This window comes from Oncorhynchus clarkii, chromosome 20 (genome assembly GCF_045791955.1).
Source record: "Oncorhynchus clarkii lewisi isolate Uvic-CL-2024 chromosome 20, UVic_Ocla_1.0, whole genome shotgun sequence".
In the NCBI taxonomy this organism is placed as follows: domain Eukaryota; kingdom Metazoa; phylum Chordata; class Actinopteri; order Salmoniformes; family Salmonidae; genus Oncorhynchus; species Oncorhynchus clarkii.
This window is the reverse complement of record NC_092166.1, coordinates 74,866,834-74,885,739: the sequence shown is the minus strand read 5'-3', so window position 1 is coordinate 74,885,739 and position 18,906 is coordinate 74,866,834. Positions and strand designations below refer to the sequence as shown.

At 42.8% G+C, this 18,906-nt stretch overlaps 1 protein-coding gene across 3 annotated transcripts in view; it reads right to left on the bottom strand.

The window, feature by feature from the left end:
- Nucleotides 1-8,188: 8,188 nt before the first annotated feature.
- The window catches only part of LOC139376903 (SMC5-SMC6 complex localization factor protein 2-like), a 37,506-nt gene continuing 26,788 nt past the window's right edge, over nucleotides 8,189-18,906 (bottom strand). For all 3 annotated transcript variants that reach the window (XM_071119894.1, XM_071119892.1, XM_071119893.1), the window contains 7 exons: nucleotides 17,671-17,773; nucleotides 16,956-17,185; nucleotides 16,609-16,873; nucleotides 12,519-12,842; nucleotides 11,310-11,474; nucleotides 11,028-11,096; nucleotides 8,189-9,266 (listed from right to left, as the gene is read on the bottom strand). In XM_071119894.1, coding sequence (XP_070975995.1) covers nucleotides 8,817-9,266; nucleotides 11,028-11,096; nucleotides 11,310-11,474; nucleotides 12,519-12,842; nucleotides 16,609-16,873; nucleotides 16,956-17,185; nucleotides 17,671-17,773 — 1,606 coding nt within the window. In that variant the 3' untranslated portion in view covers nucleotides 8,189-8,816. The remainder of the gene's footprint in view (nucleotides 9,267-11,027; nucleotides 11,097-11,309; nucleotides 11,475-12,518; nucleotides 12,843-16,608; nucleotides 16,874-16,955; nucleotides 17,186-17,670; nucleotides 17,774-18,906) is intronic.

The window sequence follows — 18,906 nt, the reverse complement described above, 5'->3', positions numbered from 1 at the left end:
TGAAGTGGAACGACATTTATTGGATATTTCAAACTTTTTTAACAAATCAAAAACTGAAAAATTGGGCGTGCAAAATTATTCAGCCCCTTTACTTTCAGTGCAGCAAACTCTCTCCAGAAGTTCAGTGAGGATCTCTGAATGATCCAATGTTGACCTAAATGACTAATGATGATAAAAACAATCCACCTGTGTGTAATCAAGTCTCCGTATAAATGCACCTGCACTGTGATAGTCTCAGAGGTCCGTTAAAAGCGCAGAGAGCATCATGAAGAACAAGGAACACACCAGGCAGGTCCGAGATACTGCTGTGAAGAAGTTTAAAGCCGGATTTGGATACAAAAAGATTTCCCAAGCTTTAAACATCCCAAGGAGCACTGTGCAAGCGATAATATTGAAATGGAAGGAGTATCAGACCACTGCAAATCTACCAAGACCTGGCCGTCCCTCTAAAATTTCAGCTCATACAAGGAGAAGACTGATCAGAGATGCAGCCAAGAGGCCCATGATCACTCTGGATGAACTGCAGAGATCTACAGCTGAGGTGGGAGACTCTGTCCATAGGACAACAATCAGTCGTATATTGCACAAATCTGGCCTTTATGGAAGAGTGGCAAGAAGAAAGCCATTTCTTAAAGATATCCATAAAAAGTGTCGTTTAAAGTTTGCCACAAGCCATCTGGGAGACACACCAAACATGTGGAAGAAGGTGCTCTGGTCAGATGAAACCAAAATTGAACTTTTTGGCAACAATGCAAAACGTTATGTTTGGCGTAAAAGCAACACAGCTGAACACACCATCCCCACTGTCAAACATGGTGGTGGCAGCATCATGGTTTGGGCCTGCTTTTCTTCAGCAGGGACAGGGAAGATGGTTAAAATTGATGGGAAGATGGATGGAGCCAAATACAGGACCATTCTGGAAGAAAACCTGATGGAGTCTGCAAAAGACCTGAGACTGGGACGGAGATTTGTCTTCCAACAAGACAATGATCCAAAACATAAAGCAAAATCTACAATGGAATGGTTCAAAAATAAACATATCCAGGTGTTAGAATGGCCAAGTCAAAGTCCAGACCTGAATCCAATCGAGAATCTGTGGAAAGAACTGAAAACTGCTGTTCACAAATGCTCTCCATCCAACCTCACTGAGCTCGAGCTGTTTTGCAAGGAGGAATGGGAAAAAAATTCAGTCTCTCGATGTGCAAAACTGATAGAGACATACCCCAAGCGACTTACAGCTGTAATCACAGCAAAAGGTGGCGCTACAAAGTATTAACTTAAGGGGGCTGAATAATTTTGCACGCCCAATTTTTCAGTTTTTGATTTGTTAAAAAAGTTTGAAATATCCAATAAATGTCGTTCCACTTCATGATTGTGTCCCACTTGTTGTTGATTCTTCACAAAAAAATACAGTTTTATATCTTTATGTTTGAAGCCTGAAATGTGGCAAAAGGTCGCAAAGTTCAAGGGGGCCGAATACTTTCGCAAGGCACTGTATATGTGGGGTTTATTTAGTGGGTAGATGACCCTATTTTCATCTAGAATGTGGCTGCAAATACAGATGTTTCGCGTTCGCCACCCCTCAAGCCCCTCCGGAAACTGCTTTCTCAAAGCTAAGGATCCGGATCACGTTCTGCGCTTGTGTTATTTTATGCACACTGCATAGCTGCTGCTCAAACTCCCCCTCTTATGTTTCTCTCTTTACTCACCAGCCTCTCTGAACCATGATGAAGTATCTCTACCTCATATTTATTAAAAAGAAACTGGCGATTTGAACGAACATTCCCAAAAATATTTTTTGTTGGCTATACAACCTTCTCTGTCAGTTGTAACGGATATTGCATTTGCACAATAATTGCTGCAAAGAAACAACTACTAAAGGACACCAATAATAAGAAGAGACTTGCTTGGGCCAAGAAACATGAGCAATGGATATTAGACCGGTGGAAATCGGTCTTTTGTGAGACACAGAGTAGGTGAACGAATGATCTCCGCATGTGTGGTTCCCACCGTGAAGCATGGAGGTGGTGCGATGGTGCTTTGCTGGTCACACTGTCTGTGATTTACTTAGAATTCAAGGCACACTTAACCAGCATGGCTACCACAGCATTCTGCAGCGATACGCCATCCAATCAGGTTTGGGCTTAGAGGGACTATCATTTGTTTTTCAACAGGACAATGACCCAACATACCTCCAGGCTTGTGTAAGGGCTATTTGACTAAGAAGGAGAGTGATGGAGTGCTGCATTAGCTGAACTGGCCTCCACAATCACCCAACCTTAACCCGATTGAGATGGTTTGGGATGAGTTGGACAGGTTTGGGATGAGTTGGAAAGCATTCCAGGTGAAGCTGGTTGAGAGAATGTCAAGAGTGTGCAATGCTGTCATCAAGGCAAAGGGTGGCTACTTTGAAGAATGTAAAATATAAAATAGATTGATTAGTTTAACACTTTTCTTTGGTTACTACATGATTCCATATGTTTTGCTGAGTCATGGCTGAATGACAACACGGATATTATACAGTTGGCTGGGTTTTATGTGCTTCGGAAAGACAGAACAGGTAAATCCGGTAAGCCAAGTGGTGGTGGTGTGTGTCTGTCTGTCAATAACAACTGGTGTGTCTAATATTAAGGAAGTCTTGAGGTATTTCTTGCCTGAGGTAGGGTACCTCATAAGCTGCAGAACACACTACCTACAAAGAGTTTTCATTCATTTTTTTCAGAGATGTTTATTTACTACCACAAACCAATGCTGGCACTAAGACCTCACTCATCGACCTGTATAAAGCCATAAGCAAACAAGAAAATGCTCACCCAGAAGCGGCGCTCCTAGTGGCCAGGGACTTTAATGCAGGCAAATTTGAATATGTTTTACCTCATATCTACCAGCATGTCACATGTGCAACCAGAGGGGAAAAAAACTCTAGACCACCTTTACTCCACACACAGACATTCGTACAAAGCTCTCCCTCACCCTCCATTTGGAATTACCATAATTCTATCCTTCTGATTCCTGCTTACAAGCGAAAACTAAAGTAGGAAGTAGCAGTGACTCACTCAATACGGAAGTGGTCAGATGACGCGGACACTATGCTACAGGACTGTTTTGCTAGCACAGACTGGAATATGTTCCAGGATTCATCCAATGGCATTGAGGAGTATACCACGAGCAATGAAACAGGCAAAGCGTCAATACAGGATTAAGATTGAATCCTACTACACTGGCTCTGACGCTCGTCGGATGTGGCAGGGCTTACAAACTATTTACGGAAACCCAGCTGCGAGCTGCCAAGGGACGCGAGCCTAACAAACGGGATAAATGCCTTTCATGCTTGCTTCGAGGCAAGCAACACTGAAGCATGCTTGAGAGCATCAGCTGTTCTGGACGACTGTGTGTCTCCATAGCCGATGTGAGTAAGACCTTTAAACATTCACAAGGCCGCAGGGCCAGACGGATTACCAGGATGTGTACTCGGAGCATGCACGGATAAACTGGCAAGTGTCTTCACTGACCTTTTCAACCTGTCCCTGACCAAGTCTGTAATAACTACATGTTTCAAGCAGACAACCATAGTCCCTGTGCCCAAGAACACGAAGGTAACCTGCCTAAATTATTACCGCCACGTAGCACTCACATTGGTAGCCATAAAGTGATTTGAAAGGTTGGTTGGTCATGGCTAACAACACTATCATCCCAGAAACACTAGACCCACTCCAATTCGCATACCGCCCCAACAGGTCCACAGATGACGCAATCTCAATTGCACTCCACACTGCCCTTTCCTACATGGAGAAAAGGAACACCTATGTGAGAATGCCGTTCATTGACTAGGAAAGGCAAAGGCAAAGGGGGATACCTAGTCAGTTGTCCAACTGAATGTAATTCAACTGAAATGTGTCTTCCGCATTTAACCCAACCCCTCCGAATCAGAGAGGTGCGGGGGGCTGCCTTAATCGACATCCACATCTTCGGCGCCAGGGGAACAGTGGGTTAACTGGCTGCAGCTCACTGTTCAACACCATAGTGCCCACAAAGCTCATCACTAAGCTAAGGACCCTAGAACTAAACACCTCCCTCGGCAACTGGATCCTGGACTTCCTGACGGGCCACCACCAGGTGGGAAGGCTAGGCAATAACACTTCTGCCACACTAATCCTCAACATGGGGGCCCCTCAGGGGTGAGTGATTAGTCGCTTCCTGTACTCCCCGTTCACCCATGACTGTCTGTCCAAGCACGATTCCATCACCATCATTAAGTTTGCTGACGACAAGGTTTGGCACTATGTATTCAGGTAGGTAGCGATCTCTTGGCATCCGCCAAACCCAGATTCGTCCATCGGACTGCCAGATGGTGAAGCTTGATTCATCACTCCAGAGAATGCATTTCCAAAGTGTTATGAAATGTAATGTCATATAATATTTTTAATTGTATGTACCTGCCTTAATGTTGCTGGATCGCAGTAAAGGTAGCTGCTACCTTGGCAGGAGCCAATGGGGATCCTTAATAAACACCAGGAAGATTACCTGCTGCCTTGATCAATAGCTAACGGCTACATAATCATCTCCTCCACCAGACTTCTCTCTGCCAACATGGAAACTGGCTAATTGTGTTTCAGTCCAGAGCTGTTTTAACTTAACACTATTATCTATTCTAGTCCCTGAGAGGACCTTCAAGGCAGTGCAGTGTTCAATTTCTGCCGACCAAGGGGAATGAAGTGTTAATTTCTGCTTACAAGAACAAAAGCCACTGGTTCTGATCAAGTTAGAGTCGATTGTGTGTTGTCCAAAGGCGCTCCTTAAAGGAATACCAAGCCGGAGAAGGGTCATCATTCTCCATTGACCCTAATGTCTCTCTAACACACTCTAACATGTCCTGGGAGAGAAGTGTTACAGGAGACGAGCGGGAAACCTTAGATCGCTTAGACCCCCCCCCCCCCATCCCCACACACACACAGAGAGACCATATATCACTCATAACATACTACTTCATTCCCTCTCCTGTGGGACGACAGGAGTTATTTTACCCAGCATAAGCTAAACAAGACAGAAAATTCACATTACACTGCCTGAAAATTAGACGATAACCTGTTTACGTCCTGCTGTTTGGTTGTTTTTGCACATTCAGTGAACACTCTTCCTTGAGTTACAGAACAGATACCTTCCGCGTGGGTTTTCTGTATTCCCTTGGCTGCTGCATTGTTAACTGGCATATTACCTATTATTGTATTTAACACAGGCGTTGGACTACTGAAGATGCTGACGGAGCTCAATGTGAAACATTAGGAAACCATCTTCTGTTATGGAGACTCTCAAGGTGGGCCCTTCACTTAAGATGGTTTCCTTTAGTGCTCTTATGGAAGATGTCTGTCAGGGCTCTGTCATGATTTTATGTGGTCCTGTAAGGCTCAGTTGCAACAAGATTATCGTGTGTTCAATTTCTGGGACCACCCATAGTTGAAATGTAGACACACACGACTGGAGGTTGCTTTGGATTAAAGCCTGCTAAATGTTATATTATGCACATGATTTGACGTCTGGCAAGTTCAGACCTCTGAATTTTTCCAATGTTAACAAAAAGCGCTTTAGATGTATGCTAAATACTATTAAATAGGTAATAGAAATGGTTAGAATGGAGTCAAGGCTTACTGGAAAATACTTCAGTTATCTTACTAACAAAAATATTTCTGCATCACCTGAAAATATATTTATTTAAACCTATTTTCAACATTGTGAAATCTTCTTTTTCTTTAACTGGAATTAAAAGTTGAAATCGCTCAGTCTACTTGTTCGTCTATCACTGGCTGATTCAGAATCAGAAAAAAAATACTGTCATTTAAAACTATTTATAGGATTGTGTCAGTGTTATACGAAGCTAAACATTGAAATCACACCATGATATACAGTAGGTCAGTGAAATTGTTGAGTGAATAATGTGGATTCGGCCTACGTTAATTCCAACTGCAGTAAAGGGTTCCATGTGTAGACAATGCCCATCTGCTTATCGGTCTGAGATGCCGTCTGTGTATTCGGGGGCCTGTATTTAAGTGGAGGACATTTTTGGTTTTATGCAACAACTGCACCACCTTGTGGAAAATAATAAAATGGCAAACAAGAATATATATATTTTTAAACTGTACACCTATTATTTATTGTCTTTATAGCCATGGATATCAATCACATTTGATTTGTTTGTCTCCTTTTGTAAATACCTTTGTAATAAAGTGCAACCCGGTCCTAAACCCAACACAGAGCGAGCAGAAAGAAGCCACACCTTGCAGGAGTTTAACAACCCAAACACACATGTTGCAGCACAGATGACAGGAGAGATAGGTAGAATTCATAGAGGACTCATCTTTGTATCTGGCCATCTCCATTTTGAAGTTGTAAATTATCTTAACGATAGGCTGACAGTGCCTTGCAAAAGTATTCACCCTCCTTGGCATTTTTCCTATTTTGTTGCATTACAACCTGTAATTTAAATAGATTTTTATTTGGATTTCATGTAATGGACATGTACAAAATAGTCAAAATTGGTGAAGTGAAATTAAAAAAATAACTTGTTTAAAATTTAAAAAAAAAAAAAACTGAAAAGTGGTGCCTGCATATGTATTCTCCCCCTTTGCTTTGAAGCCCCTAAATAAGATCTGCCGCAACCAATTACCTTCAGAAGTCACATAATTAGTTAAATAAAGTCTACCTGTGTGCAATCTAAGTGTCACATGATCTGTCACATGATCTCAGTATATATACACCTGTTCTGAGAGGCCCCAGAGTCTGCAACACCAGAAAAAAATAAGCAAACACATTTGGTGTTCACCAAAAGGCATGTGGGAGACTCCCCAAACATATGGAAGAAGGTACTCTGGTTAAATGAGAATAAAATTAAGCTTTTTGGCCATTAAGGAAAATGCTATGTCTGGCGCAAACCCAACACCTCTCATCACCCAGAGAATATCATCCCCACAGTGAAGCATGGTGGTGGCAGCATCATGCTGTGGGTATGTTTTTTATCGGCAGGGGCTGGGAAACTGGTCAGAATTGAAGGAATGATGTATGGCGCTAAATACAGGGAAATTCTTGAGGGAAACCTGTTTCAGTCTTCAAGAGATTTGATACAGGGAGGGAGGTTCACCTTCCAGCAGGACAATGACCCTAGGCATACTGCTAAAACACTTGAGTGGTTTAAGGAGAAACATTTCAGTGTCTTGGAATGGCCTAGTTCAAGTCCAGACCTCAATTCAATTGAGAATCTGTGGTATGACTTAACGATTGCAGTACACCAGCAGAACCCATCCAACTTGAAGGAGCTGGGGCAGTTTTGTAAGAATGGGCAAAAATCCCAGTGGCTAGATGTGCCAATCTTATAGAGACATACCCCAAGAGACTTGCAGCTGTAATTGCTGCAAAAGGTGGCTCTACAAAGTATTAACTTTGGGGGGTGAATAGTTACGCAGATTAAAGTTAAGTTTTTTTGTCTTATTTCTTGTTTGTTTCACCCAAAAATATTTTGCATCTTCAAAGTGTTAGGCATTGTGTAAATCAAATGATACAACCCCCCCCTCCAAAAAAATACATTTAAATTCCAGTTTGTAAGGCAACAAAATAGGAAAAAATGCCAAGGGGGGGTGAATACTTTCGCAAGCCGCTGTAATTCGATGACTCGGTTGGACATGACTCTAACAGGGTCACCATGAGGGATTAGCCAGTGAAGTTGGAAGTTCCACCCAGTTGACTGCATTAAAATGGTGGAAGCTAATACTGCCATTTGGCCACTAATGGCCTCTATCATTCTCTATGGGAGCATCTCAATTGCATACTCCTTGCACACCCTCTCCCTTCGCATTCTCAAAACCCATTGGAGGAAAAGGTCAGAGGGGAGGGACCTCTGGCTTTCTCATTCAATGGGTTTTGAGAAGGAGGTGAGGGAATGCTAACATAGTCAAGGGCCGATAGATTAGGAATGGGCTAATATCAGCCCAAAATACCATCCCAACCGATTGTCGGTCGGTCTCTAGTTGGCAGCACTTTTTACAATTTTCTTCACACTCATCTCTAGTTGGCATGGTCAAGTTCCTTATTCTGCACAGGTGTAAAGAGAAACTATTTCCACTCCATAACAGAAGTGATACGTGGGGGGGCATGTGTACTAATGATGCAGTGAAGAAATTCTACTCAAACACAATTGGGATTTGTTTGACAAACTACATTTATTTTTTTACCACTTCTTCAACTGCAATATAAAGTGTATTTTGTAAATATAAGTTATTCAACAGCAGAAATGTTACAAAAAAACAAGTGCAAATAGTAAAAGGAATGAACAGAACAGGTGAAAATATATATAGGTCAATCCTACTAGGATTCATCTTTTGCATTCAACAAAGTGACTGAAAGAAATCATGTGACGTTTGTTCACTTGAAGTGATTTACCTGAGAAAGTGGAACATGTAGACAGTTGAGTCCCAAATGGCACCCTGCTCCCTATATAATGCACTACTTTTGACCAGAGCCCCATGGGACCTGGTCAAAAGTAGTGCACTACATAGGGAATAGGCCGGGGTGCCATTTTGGATGCAATCTTGGTCGTCTAGACGACAGGCAGTGGGTCTAGACAGGCACAATTCTATATGGAAGCAGCCAGGTTATCTTCCATTGCATTCTTCTTTGGTTTCTTTCTGCCTCCTTCCTTCATATAATCTTCATCCCTCCTCTCTGTGCTTCTCCCAGTCTCTTCCTTCAGTTCGGTGCTTCTCTCTGCTTCCCTTGATTCTCCACCTCTTTGCCCCATGTCTGAATCTTTCTGTAAATTGCCTCTCTCCTCAGTCTCTCCCTTCCGTCTGTTCTTCCCTTCTCTCCTCCACCGGTGCTTCCCTCTTTTCTGTGACCCTCAGTTCTACTTCTGTCCTTTCTGCCACCATGTCTTCCATATCTGGTTCCTCATCTGAATCCTCGAGCGTAAGTTCCACCATCTCCTCCATCTTTAGGAATGTATCTTCCTCCTCCCCCTGAATGTCCTTTTCTTCCTCAGCTTCCTCCATGACTAAGAGCTTTTCTGGTGTCTTCTCTTTCTCATCGCTCTCATCCTCCATTGCCAAAGTCTTCACTGCAATCCTCACCTCGTCCCCCTCATCTTCTTCTCCTTCCACCTCCATGACCCTGTCCCCCTCTCTCTCTTCCTCCCCGTCGCTCTCCCTGTGGGAGTGTTGGCTCTCCTGGCTGCTGCTCACAGCATCCTCAGGCGGAGGCTGCCAGAAGTCATACAGTTTATCCTAGAGGCAATACACACATTATAAAACACATCACCACAGCTTACCCTGTAGGGAATAAACATAATATTATTCTAACACTTTTACTCTGCAATAATAAACACAGCATTAAACCAAACACAGCTCTGCGATACTATAGTTACCCTGGGAATACTTCCCCGAACTAACTAACTAACTAACTAACTAAACACACACACATACATACAGTACCAGTCATAAGTTTAGACACCTACTCATTCAAGGGTTTCTCTTTATTTTACTATTTTCTACATTGTAGAATAATAGTGAAGACATCAAAACTATGAAATAACACATATGGAATTATGTAGTAACCAAAAAAAGTGTTAAACAAATCAAAATATATTTTAGATTCTTCAAAGTAGCGACCCTTTGCCGTGATGACAGCTTTGCACACTCTTGGCAATCTCTCAACTAGCTTCATGAGGAATGCTTTTCCAACAGTCTTGAAGGAGTTCCCACATATGCTGAGCACTTGCTGGCTCCTTTTTCTTTACTCTGCGGTCCAACTCATCCCAAACCATCTCAATTGGGTTGAGGTTGGGTGATTATGGAGGCCAGGTCATATCTGATGCAGCACTCCATCACTCTCCTTCTTGGTCAAATAGCCCTTACACAGCCTGGAGGTGTTTTGGGTCATTATCCTATTGAAAAACAAATGATAGTCCCACTAAGCCCAAACCAGATGCGATGGCATATCGCTGCAGAATGCTGTGGTAGCCATACTGGTTAAGTGTGCCTTGGATTCTAAATAAATCACTGACAATGTCACCAGCAAAGCATCCCCACACCTCCTTCTCCATGCTTCAATGTGGGAACCACACATGCAGAGATAATCCGTTCATCTACTCGGTTGGAACCAAAAATCTCAAATTTGGACTCAAAGGACAGATTTCCACCAGTCTAATGTCTAGTGCTCGTGTTTCTTGGCCCAAGCAAGTATGTTCTTCTTATTGGTGTCCGTTAGTAGTGTTTCCTTTGCAGAAATTTGACCATAAAGGCCTGATTCACACACTCTCCTCTGAACAGTTGATGTTGAGATGTGTCTGTTACTTGAACTCTGTGAAGCATTTATTTGGGCTGCAATTTCTGAGGCTGGTAACTCTAATGAACTTATCCTCTGCAGCAGAGGTAACTCTGGGTCTTCCATTCCTGTGGCGGTCCTCATGAGGTCAAGTTTCATCATAGCGCTTGATGGTATTTGTGATTGCACTTGAAGAAACTTTAAATTCTTGAAATGTTCTGGATTGACTGACCATGTCTTAAAGTAACGATGGACTGTCATTTCTCTTTGCTTCTTTGAGCTGTTTTTGGACTTGGTCTTTTACCAAATAGGGCTATCTTCTGTATATCCCCCTACCTTGTCACAACACAACTGATTGGCTAAACCAGATTAAGGAAAGATATCCCACAAATGAATAAGGCACACCTGTTAATTGAAATGTATTCCAGGTGACTACCTCATGAAGCTGGTTGAGAGAATGCCAAGAGTGTGCAAAACTGTCAAGGAAAAAGGTGGCTATTTTGAAGAATCTAAAATGTGAAATATGTTTTGATTTGTTTAACACTGTTGGTTACTACATGATTCCATGTGTTATTTCATAGTTTTGATGTCTTCACTATTATTCTACAATGTAGAAAATAGTCAAAATAAATAAAGATTGATTCCAGGGTTTATCTACACACACACATCTAGCTATGGCTTTATGTACTATAGCAGTACTGTATCTCTCTATGCATGTCTACCTGGAGAGGCCTGGTTCTCTGGACCAGCGCGTGCCACTTGGTGTAGATCCTGGCAACAAGGTCCTTCACCTGGAGGGAGAAAGAGTGAGCGATGAGGAAGAGAGAGCGAGAGGTGGGGTGGATGAGGAAGAGTGCGGAGAGAGAGGAAGAAGAGAAGAAAGAGGGAGAGAACGAGGGGGGTTAAGAGCTGTTTAACTAGAGAGAACATATCATCATTAATGCATTAATGTGGGTTACAGTTCCCATAGAAATGTTGTCTATATGGAAGAAGTAACTACATACCCTGCTCCTGTAAAGCATCTTCTCACTCTCCCTGATGTCACTTTTGATGTGTTTCTCCAGCTCAGCACTTAGCAACAACAACTGTTTCTTTTGCTCTGAAGGGAAGAACTCAAAGTTGGTGGCTTCGTTGGCCAAGGCCAGGAGGCTGTAGCATAGGTAGTAGGCCTGAAAACAACAATGTGTTCATTAGACACCAACCGGAAGAAAACAGGGATGACTTTGACAATTGGTCATATATATATATATATATACACACACACACACACACACATTTACATATATATACACACAGTTGAAGTCAGAAGTTCACATACACCTTAGCCAAATGCATTTAAACTCAGTATTTCACAATTCCTGACATTTAATCCAAGTAAAAATTACTTGTCTTAGGTTAGTAAAGATCACTTTATTTTTAAGAAAGTGAAATGTCAGAATAATAGTAGAGAGAATGACTTATTTCAGCTTATATTTCTTTCATCACATTCCCAGTGGGTCAGAAGTTTACATACACTCAATTAGTATTTGGTAGCATTGCCTTTAAATTGTTGAACTTGGGTCAAACGTTTTGGTAGCCTGAATTTGGCCCATTCCTCCTGACAGAGCTGGTGTAACTGAGTCAGGTTTGTAGGCCTCCTTGCTCGCACACGCTTTTTCAGTTCTTCGCACACGCTTCATTCATCAAATGATGTCAATTAGCCTATCAGAAGCTTCTGAAGCCATTACATAATTTTCTGGAATCTTTCATGCTGTTTAAAGGCACAGTCAACTTGGTGTATCTAAACTTCTGACCCACTGGAATTATAAGTGAAATAATCTGTCTGTAAACAATTGTTGGAAAAGTTACTTGTGTCATGCACAAAGTAGATGTCCTAACCGACTTGCCAAAACTATAGTTTACTAACAAGACTTTTGTGGAGGGGTTGAAAAACAAGTTATAATGACTCAGGTCTAAGTGTATGTAAACTTCCGACTTCAACTGTATATACACTTCCCTTGCAAACCACTGTCGGTTGTGTGACCTAATGAACACAAACCCGGTTCTCCTGATTTAACCGGACAACAAGTGTAGTCACTTTGAACCAGACGCAAACAAACCTGGGAGGGACTAGCTGCTGCTCTTGTCCAATAAGAAACTCATATTTTGTTGCAAAACAAATTCTGTTGCAAAAATACTCTTAAATACACCCTGGTAAATAACCCTTTGTTGACCTGCTGGTCCAGGGAGGCACAGTCCTCCTCTTCCTCCCGCTCTCTGTGTGGGTGGTGACTCCTCCTGTAGCAGGAGGTGGCCAGCCCCCGGAGGAGTGAGGAGGGCCGCATTTGGGAGAGGTAGGGACGCAGGTCTGACAGCTGGAACTCTGTGTTGGAGGGAATGTAAGTGCATCTGTTGTTTAGCAGCTTGGAGATGGCCGACACACTGAGGTGTCTCCTGAGTTGCTTGCCGCGCATGCTGTCTGGCAGGAGCTCAACCAGCCAGCGCAGGTTGTGGTGGTCCTCAGTCAGGGCAATCAGCGACATGCAGATCCTGGGTAGCTACAGAACAGGACAGGAGATCGATCAACATCAACAATCAGACAGGAGAAACAGACACACAACACAGTGAGATGAGTTTACCTAGGAAAGGAAAGAAATAAAAGTTCAAACTAGCAAAATAGAAATGGTGACAAGCATTCATTCATCTCCAGCACCATACCAGTGTCTACATACAGTGAGCTCCAAAAGTATTGGGACAGTAGCTAGGTTTCCATCCAATTTGTGACAGATTTTCATGGGAATATTTAAAAAAAAATCTGCATAGAATAACATGCTCATTTTCCACCAGAGATGTGTTTCCATCAAACTAACCTTTTGCAGATAAAAGGCTGTGCGCGATGACGTAGTGCACATAAAAATAACTTTTGCAGTTAAATTAAATGGGTTTCCATGGGGCCTCCCGAGTGGCGCAGCGGTCTAAGGCACTGCATCGCAGTATTTCCTCTGACACATTGGTGCAGCTGGATTCCAGGTTAAGCGAGCAGTGTGTCCAGAAGCAGTGCGGCTTAGCAGGGTCGTGTTTCGGAGGACACATGGCTCTCGAGCTTCGCCTCTCCCGAGTCCGTATGGGAGTTGCAGCAATGAGCCTGTAAATACCAATTTGATCCCACGAAATTGAGAAAAAAAAGGGGTAAAAGTAACATTTTATTTGTATATAAAATATGAGTTTCCATCGCATTTTCAAATTTACTGATGGTTTTGTAACAACATTTGTTGCGTTATATTGCAAATGTGCCCACTCTAGTCTTGGCACATGCACATTAACCAACATCTCGCAGATACAGTGCTGGGAGGCTACTTACATTATGAGATTATTATGGAGAAGAGTGATATTTTTTGTATTTGTCAAACGGCAGTCAAGCATTGATGATCATGTCACCAGAGTAAGACCCTCGATATTCATTGGAAAAGAGCATCAAGCTCATCACCTTGCACTTTCACCTCCTAACTTAGTTCATCTGTAGCCTAATAAACAGCATGGTTTACAGATTGGTAGTGGGAGGACCACACAACATTGCGTGACTCCAAGTTTACTTGAAAATGATGGTTATATTAATATTTGCTAATAAAGGCATTTCCACTGCCATTTCTCACATCATTTATTTTAGACTTAAAAAGATGTGAATGTCGAACAAACAAATTGTCTGTTGGCATTTATAAAATTGTACCGGCATTTCATGTTTCCATCAGCCCAGTCGTGATGGACTTTTTTCATGCGTCAGGTAATTCATCTGCATGAAATGGTTGGCTGGAAGCCTGGTTGGTGACACATTTTGGGGGGTTTTGGCTCTACAGCACTTTGGATTTGAAATGATACAAAGTTACAGAGGCACAAACATCATACCCCCTAAGAAATGCTAACCTCTCCTGTTCTTGTAATGGTGAGAGGTTAGCATGTCTTGGAGGTATGATATAAAATGCTAACCTCTCCTGTTCTTGTAATGGTGAGAGGTTAGCATGTCTTGGAGGTATGATATAAAATGCTAACCTCTCCTGTTCTTGTAATGGAGAGAGGTTAGCATGTCTTGGAGGTATGATATAAAATGCTAACCTCTCCTGTTCTTGTAATGGAGAGAGGTTAGCATGTCTTGGGGGGATGATTTTTGTGCATCTGTAACTTTCTCACTCATCATTATTCATCATTGGGGCGGCAGGGTAGCCTAGCGGTTAGAGCGTTGGACTAGTAACCGAAAGGTTGCAAGTTCAAATCGCCGAGCTGACAAGGTACAAATCTGTGGTTTTGCCCCTGAACAGGCAGTTAACCCACTAGGCCGTCATTGAAAATAAGAATTTGTTCTTAACTGACTTGCCTAGTTAAATAAATCAAAATAAATAAATGCAGTGCCTGTTAATTCATCATTGAATCACAGCCTACTTCGTCCAACGGGTGATGATTTAACAAGCACATTCGTGAAAAAAGCACTGTCGTTACACCAATGTGTACCTAAACATCAATGCCTTTCTTAAAATCAATACACAAGTATATATTTTTTTAAACCTGCATATTTAGTTAAAAGAAATTCATGTTAGCAGGCAATATTAATTAGGAAAATTGTGTCACTTCTCTTGTGTTCAGTACAAGCAGAGTCAGGGTATATGCAGCAGTTTGGGCTGCCTGGCTCAAACTGTGTGAAGACCATTTCTTCCAAAAAAGACTAATTCATTTGCCAGAATTTGACATAATTATGACATAACGTTGAAGGTTGCGCAATGTAACAGCAATATTTAGACTTATGGATGTGGTTCCGTATTTCACTGAAAGAATAAACGTTTTGTTTTCTAAATGACAGTTTCCAGATTTGACCATATTCATGACCAAAGGCTCGTATTTCTGTGTTTTATTATATTATAATTAAGTCTATGATTTGATAGAGCAGTCTGACTGAGCGGTGGTAGGCAGCAGCAGTAAGCATTCATTCAAACAGCACTTTCCTGCGTTTGCCAGCAGCTCTTCGCAATGCTTGAAGCACAGCGCTGTTTACGACTTCCAGCCTATCAACTCCCGAGATTAGGCTGACAATACTATAGTGCCTATTAGAACATCCAATAGTCAAAGGTATCTGAAATACAAATGGTAGAGGGAAATAGTCCTATAATTACTATAATAACTACAACCTAAATCTTACCTGGGAATATCGAAGACTCATGTTAAAAGGAACCACCAGCTTTCATATGTTCTCATGTTCTGAGCAAGGAACTTAAACATGAGCTTTTTTACATGGCACATATTGTACTTATACTTTCTTCTTCAACACTGTTTTTGCATTATTTAAACTAAATTGTTTTTATTTATGTATTATATTAAGTTAAAATAAGTGTTCATTCAGTATTGTTGTAATTGTCATTATTACAAATATATATATAAAAATTGTCCGATTAATTGGTATCGGCATTAAAATATCCTAATCGGTCGACCTTTAGCCAACACACCGTAATGGTGTTGTCCACCACCCTTCTTCCGTCATATTTGACAGGGAAGCCAAAATTCTCCCATCCATGAGACTTAAATGAAGCGGGAGGCGTTTCCTGTTCTTCAGCTCCTCCCCCAGCCATGGCTGTCACTGCTCTTCTTTTCTTAGCTTTTTGCAACGCGAGCATCCAGGATTGATACGTTGGGATTCAACATGCCCCGTTCACGTGAACAGTAAACACAACTGCTTTTAAAACATGATTCAATCAGGCTTCAGAGCAAAACACAGCACTGTCTTTATCTTTTCACTGCAACTTTGCATCGAGATTTAGGGAATTACTTTAAAAAGTAACAGCAGCAGTAAAATCACACTGATGGTTAAACTCTGCAAATGATCTGCGGTTCACATGCGTGCTGAGCCGTGGGGGGTGATCCGTACGGATCACGGATCAACTACGGTCCGTTACATCACTAGTCATGAGCATATGTAGATTAAGTGAAAGTGCAGCTTTTGTGATTGGACCTAGAAAATTCTTGACCCTGTTTCAAACGGGCTATTTTGGGACCGTGTTTAAAAAAAGTCAGTGCTAACTCTGCTCCGGAGCAGAGCCAGCTAGCCCTGGGCTAAGGATGGTGCTAGTCCACTTTACAATGTGCAAGCGTGAACACTCCCTTAGCCCTGGGCTTATTTAGACAGCAAATAACTGGATGGGAGAGACAAGCAAGTAGGAAATGAAGTTAAAAACGCTGAGGAGGGGATTGAACCCACAACCATTGGGGTTGCACAAGTACACGTGTTTCTACGGCACCACGCAGAAGCCACAGAAGAAGAAAGAAATAAAACAGTTGACTGACCATGATGTCCAAGTCCCTTATGCTGTTGACCAGGTTGTGCAGTAGGGAGCGGAGGTGCTCAGTGGGCTGGAGGGCGAGCTGCGTGTCCAGGCCCACTCTGCTCACCACCGTCAGGAGTAACAACAGTTCTCCGTCACTGTAGACCCGCGGGCACAACGACGTACAATGACACATGTACTTGACGACATTGTCAAAGTTGTGTTCAGGGAAAGCTCTGATCTCCTTCTTGCTGGACAGGCTCACTGTGCTGATCTGGAGGCCCTCTCTACATACACACAGGTAGTTATTATCTGTCTATCAGAAAAATTGTATGAACAAAGTAGTTATTGACACACACACAGACTTACATCAGGTCTCCCTCAGTGAAGGGGGGTTGTAGGTTATCCAGGGGGAAAAGGGCGACAAAGGGAACCCCCATGTTCATGAAGACCAGGGTCATGTCTCCAATACTGGGCACCCACACCTCAAACCTCTCACTCTTATTCAGCACCATGTGTTCAGCAGCGGAGCAGGCAATATCTTTGAGGGCCTTTAGTACCTGATGACAGGTCAGCCTGTCTGAGTGGACTGACATCATCTACAGGAGGGAGGGAGAAAGAGAGAGAGAGGCTGACGTTTTCTCTGTCTTTAATGAGCCATCCTCATTTGATTAAAAACAATTTAGTACCCCCTCGTTAGTCCTCCCCCTATGTTAGTCCCCCCCCTCGTTAGTCCTCCCCCGGGGCAGCAGGGTAGCCTAGTGGTTAGAGTGTTGGACTAGTAACCGGAAGGTTGCAAGTTCAAACCCCCGAGCTGACAAGGTACAAATCTGTCGTTCTGCCCCTGAACAAGGCAGTTCACCCACCGTTCCTAGGCCGTCATTGAAAATAATAATTTGTTCTTAACTGACTTGCCTAGTTAAATAAAGATAAAGTCCTCCCCACAAAAAGTCCTCCCCACAAAAAAAGAGTTGCAAACCACCAAAGAGAGAGACATAATACATTGATCAATTAAAATTAAGCAATTATACAAACAAATCAATCAATCTGATTAGTCTAGCACAGGTAAAAGGGGGTGTAGTACCTGGAAGAGCCAGCGGGTCACCTGGGGAGGACAGGGGGAGGAGCAGTAGGCTCTCTGAAACAGCTGGGAACTGACCTGGGTCCTGAACTGGTCTGGAGAGGAGCTGAGAGACACAGAGACACAGAGGGAATGAGAGAGGGGAAAAACACATACCAGAGAGATGAGAGAGAGGAAGGAAAAACACCTGAGAGATGAGAAGGGGAAAACACACACCAGAGAGATGGGAGAGAGAGAGAGGAAAAACACCTGAGAGATGGGAGAGAGAGGGAGGAAAAACACCTGAGAGATGAGATGAGAGGGGAAAAACACCTGAGATGAGATGAGGGGAAAAACACCTGAGAGATGAGAGGGGAAAACACACACCAGAGAGATGAGAGAGAGAGAGAGGGGGGAAACACACACCAGAGAGATGAGAGAGAGAGAGGGGAAAACACACACCAGAGAGATGAGAGAGAGAGGGGAAAACACACACCAGAGAGATGAGAGAGAGAGAGGGGAAAACACACACCAGAGATGAGAGAGAGATGAGAGGGGGAAAACACATACCAGAGAGATGAGAGGGGAAAAACACACACCAGAGAGATGAGAGGGGAAAACACACACCAGAAAGATGAGAGGGGAAAAACACACACCAGAGAGATGAGAGGGGAAAACACACACCAGAGAGATGAGAGGGGAAAAACACACACCAGAAAGATGAGAGGGGAAAAACACACACCAGAGAGATGAGAGGGGAAAAACACCAGAGAGATGAGAGGGGGGAGAAAAACCAGAGAGATGAGAGAGATGAGAGAGGGGGAAAAACACCAGAGAGATGAGAGAGGGGAGAAAAACCAGAGAGATGAGAGATGGGGAAAACACACCTGAGAGAGAGAGGGGAAAAACACACCTGAGAGAGAAAGGGGAAAAACACCAGAGAGATGAGAGAGGGGAGAAAAACCAGAGAGATGAGAGAGGGGGAAAAACACCAGAGAGATGAGAGAGGAGAGAAAATCCAGAGAGATGAGAGAGGAGAGAAAAAACAGAGAGATGAGAGAGGGGGAAAAACACCAGAAAGATAAGAGAGGGGAGAAAAACCAGAGAGATGAGAGAGGGGGAAAACACACCTGAGAGAGAGAGGGGAAAAACACCAGAGAGATGAGAGAGGGGAGAAAAACCAGAGAGATGAGAGAGGGGGAAAAACACCAGAGATGAGAGAGAGAGAGGGGGGGAAAAACACCAGAGATGAGAGAGAGA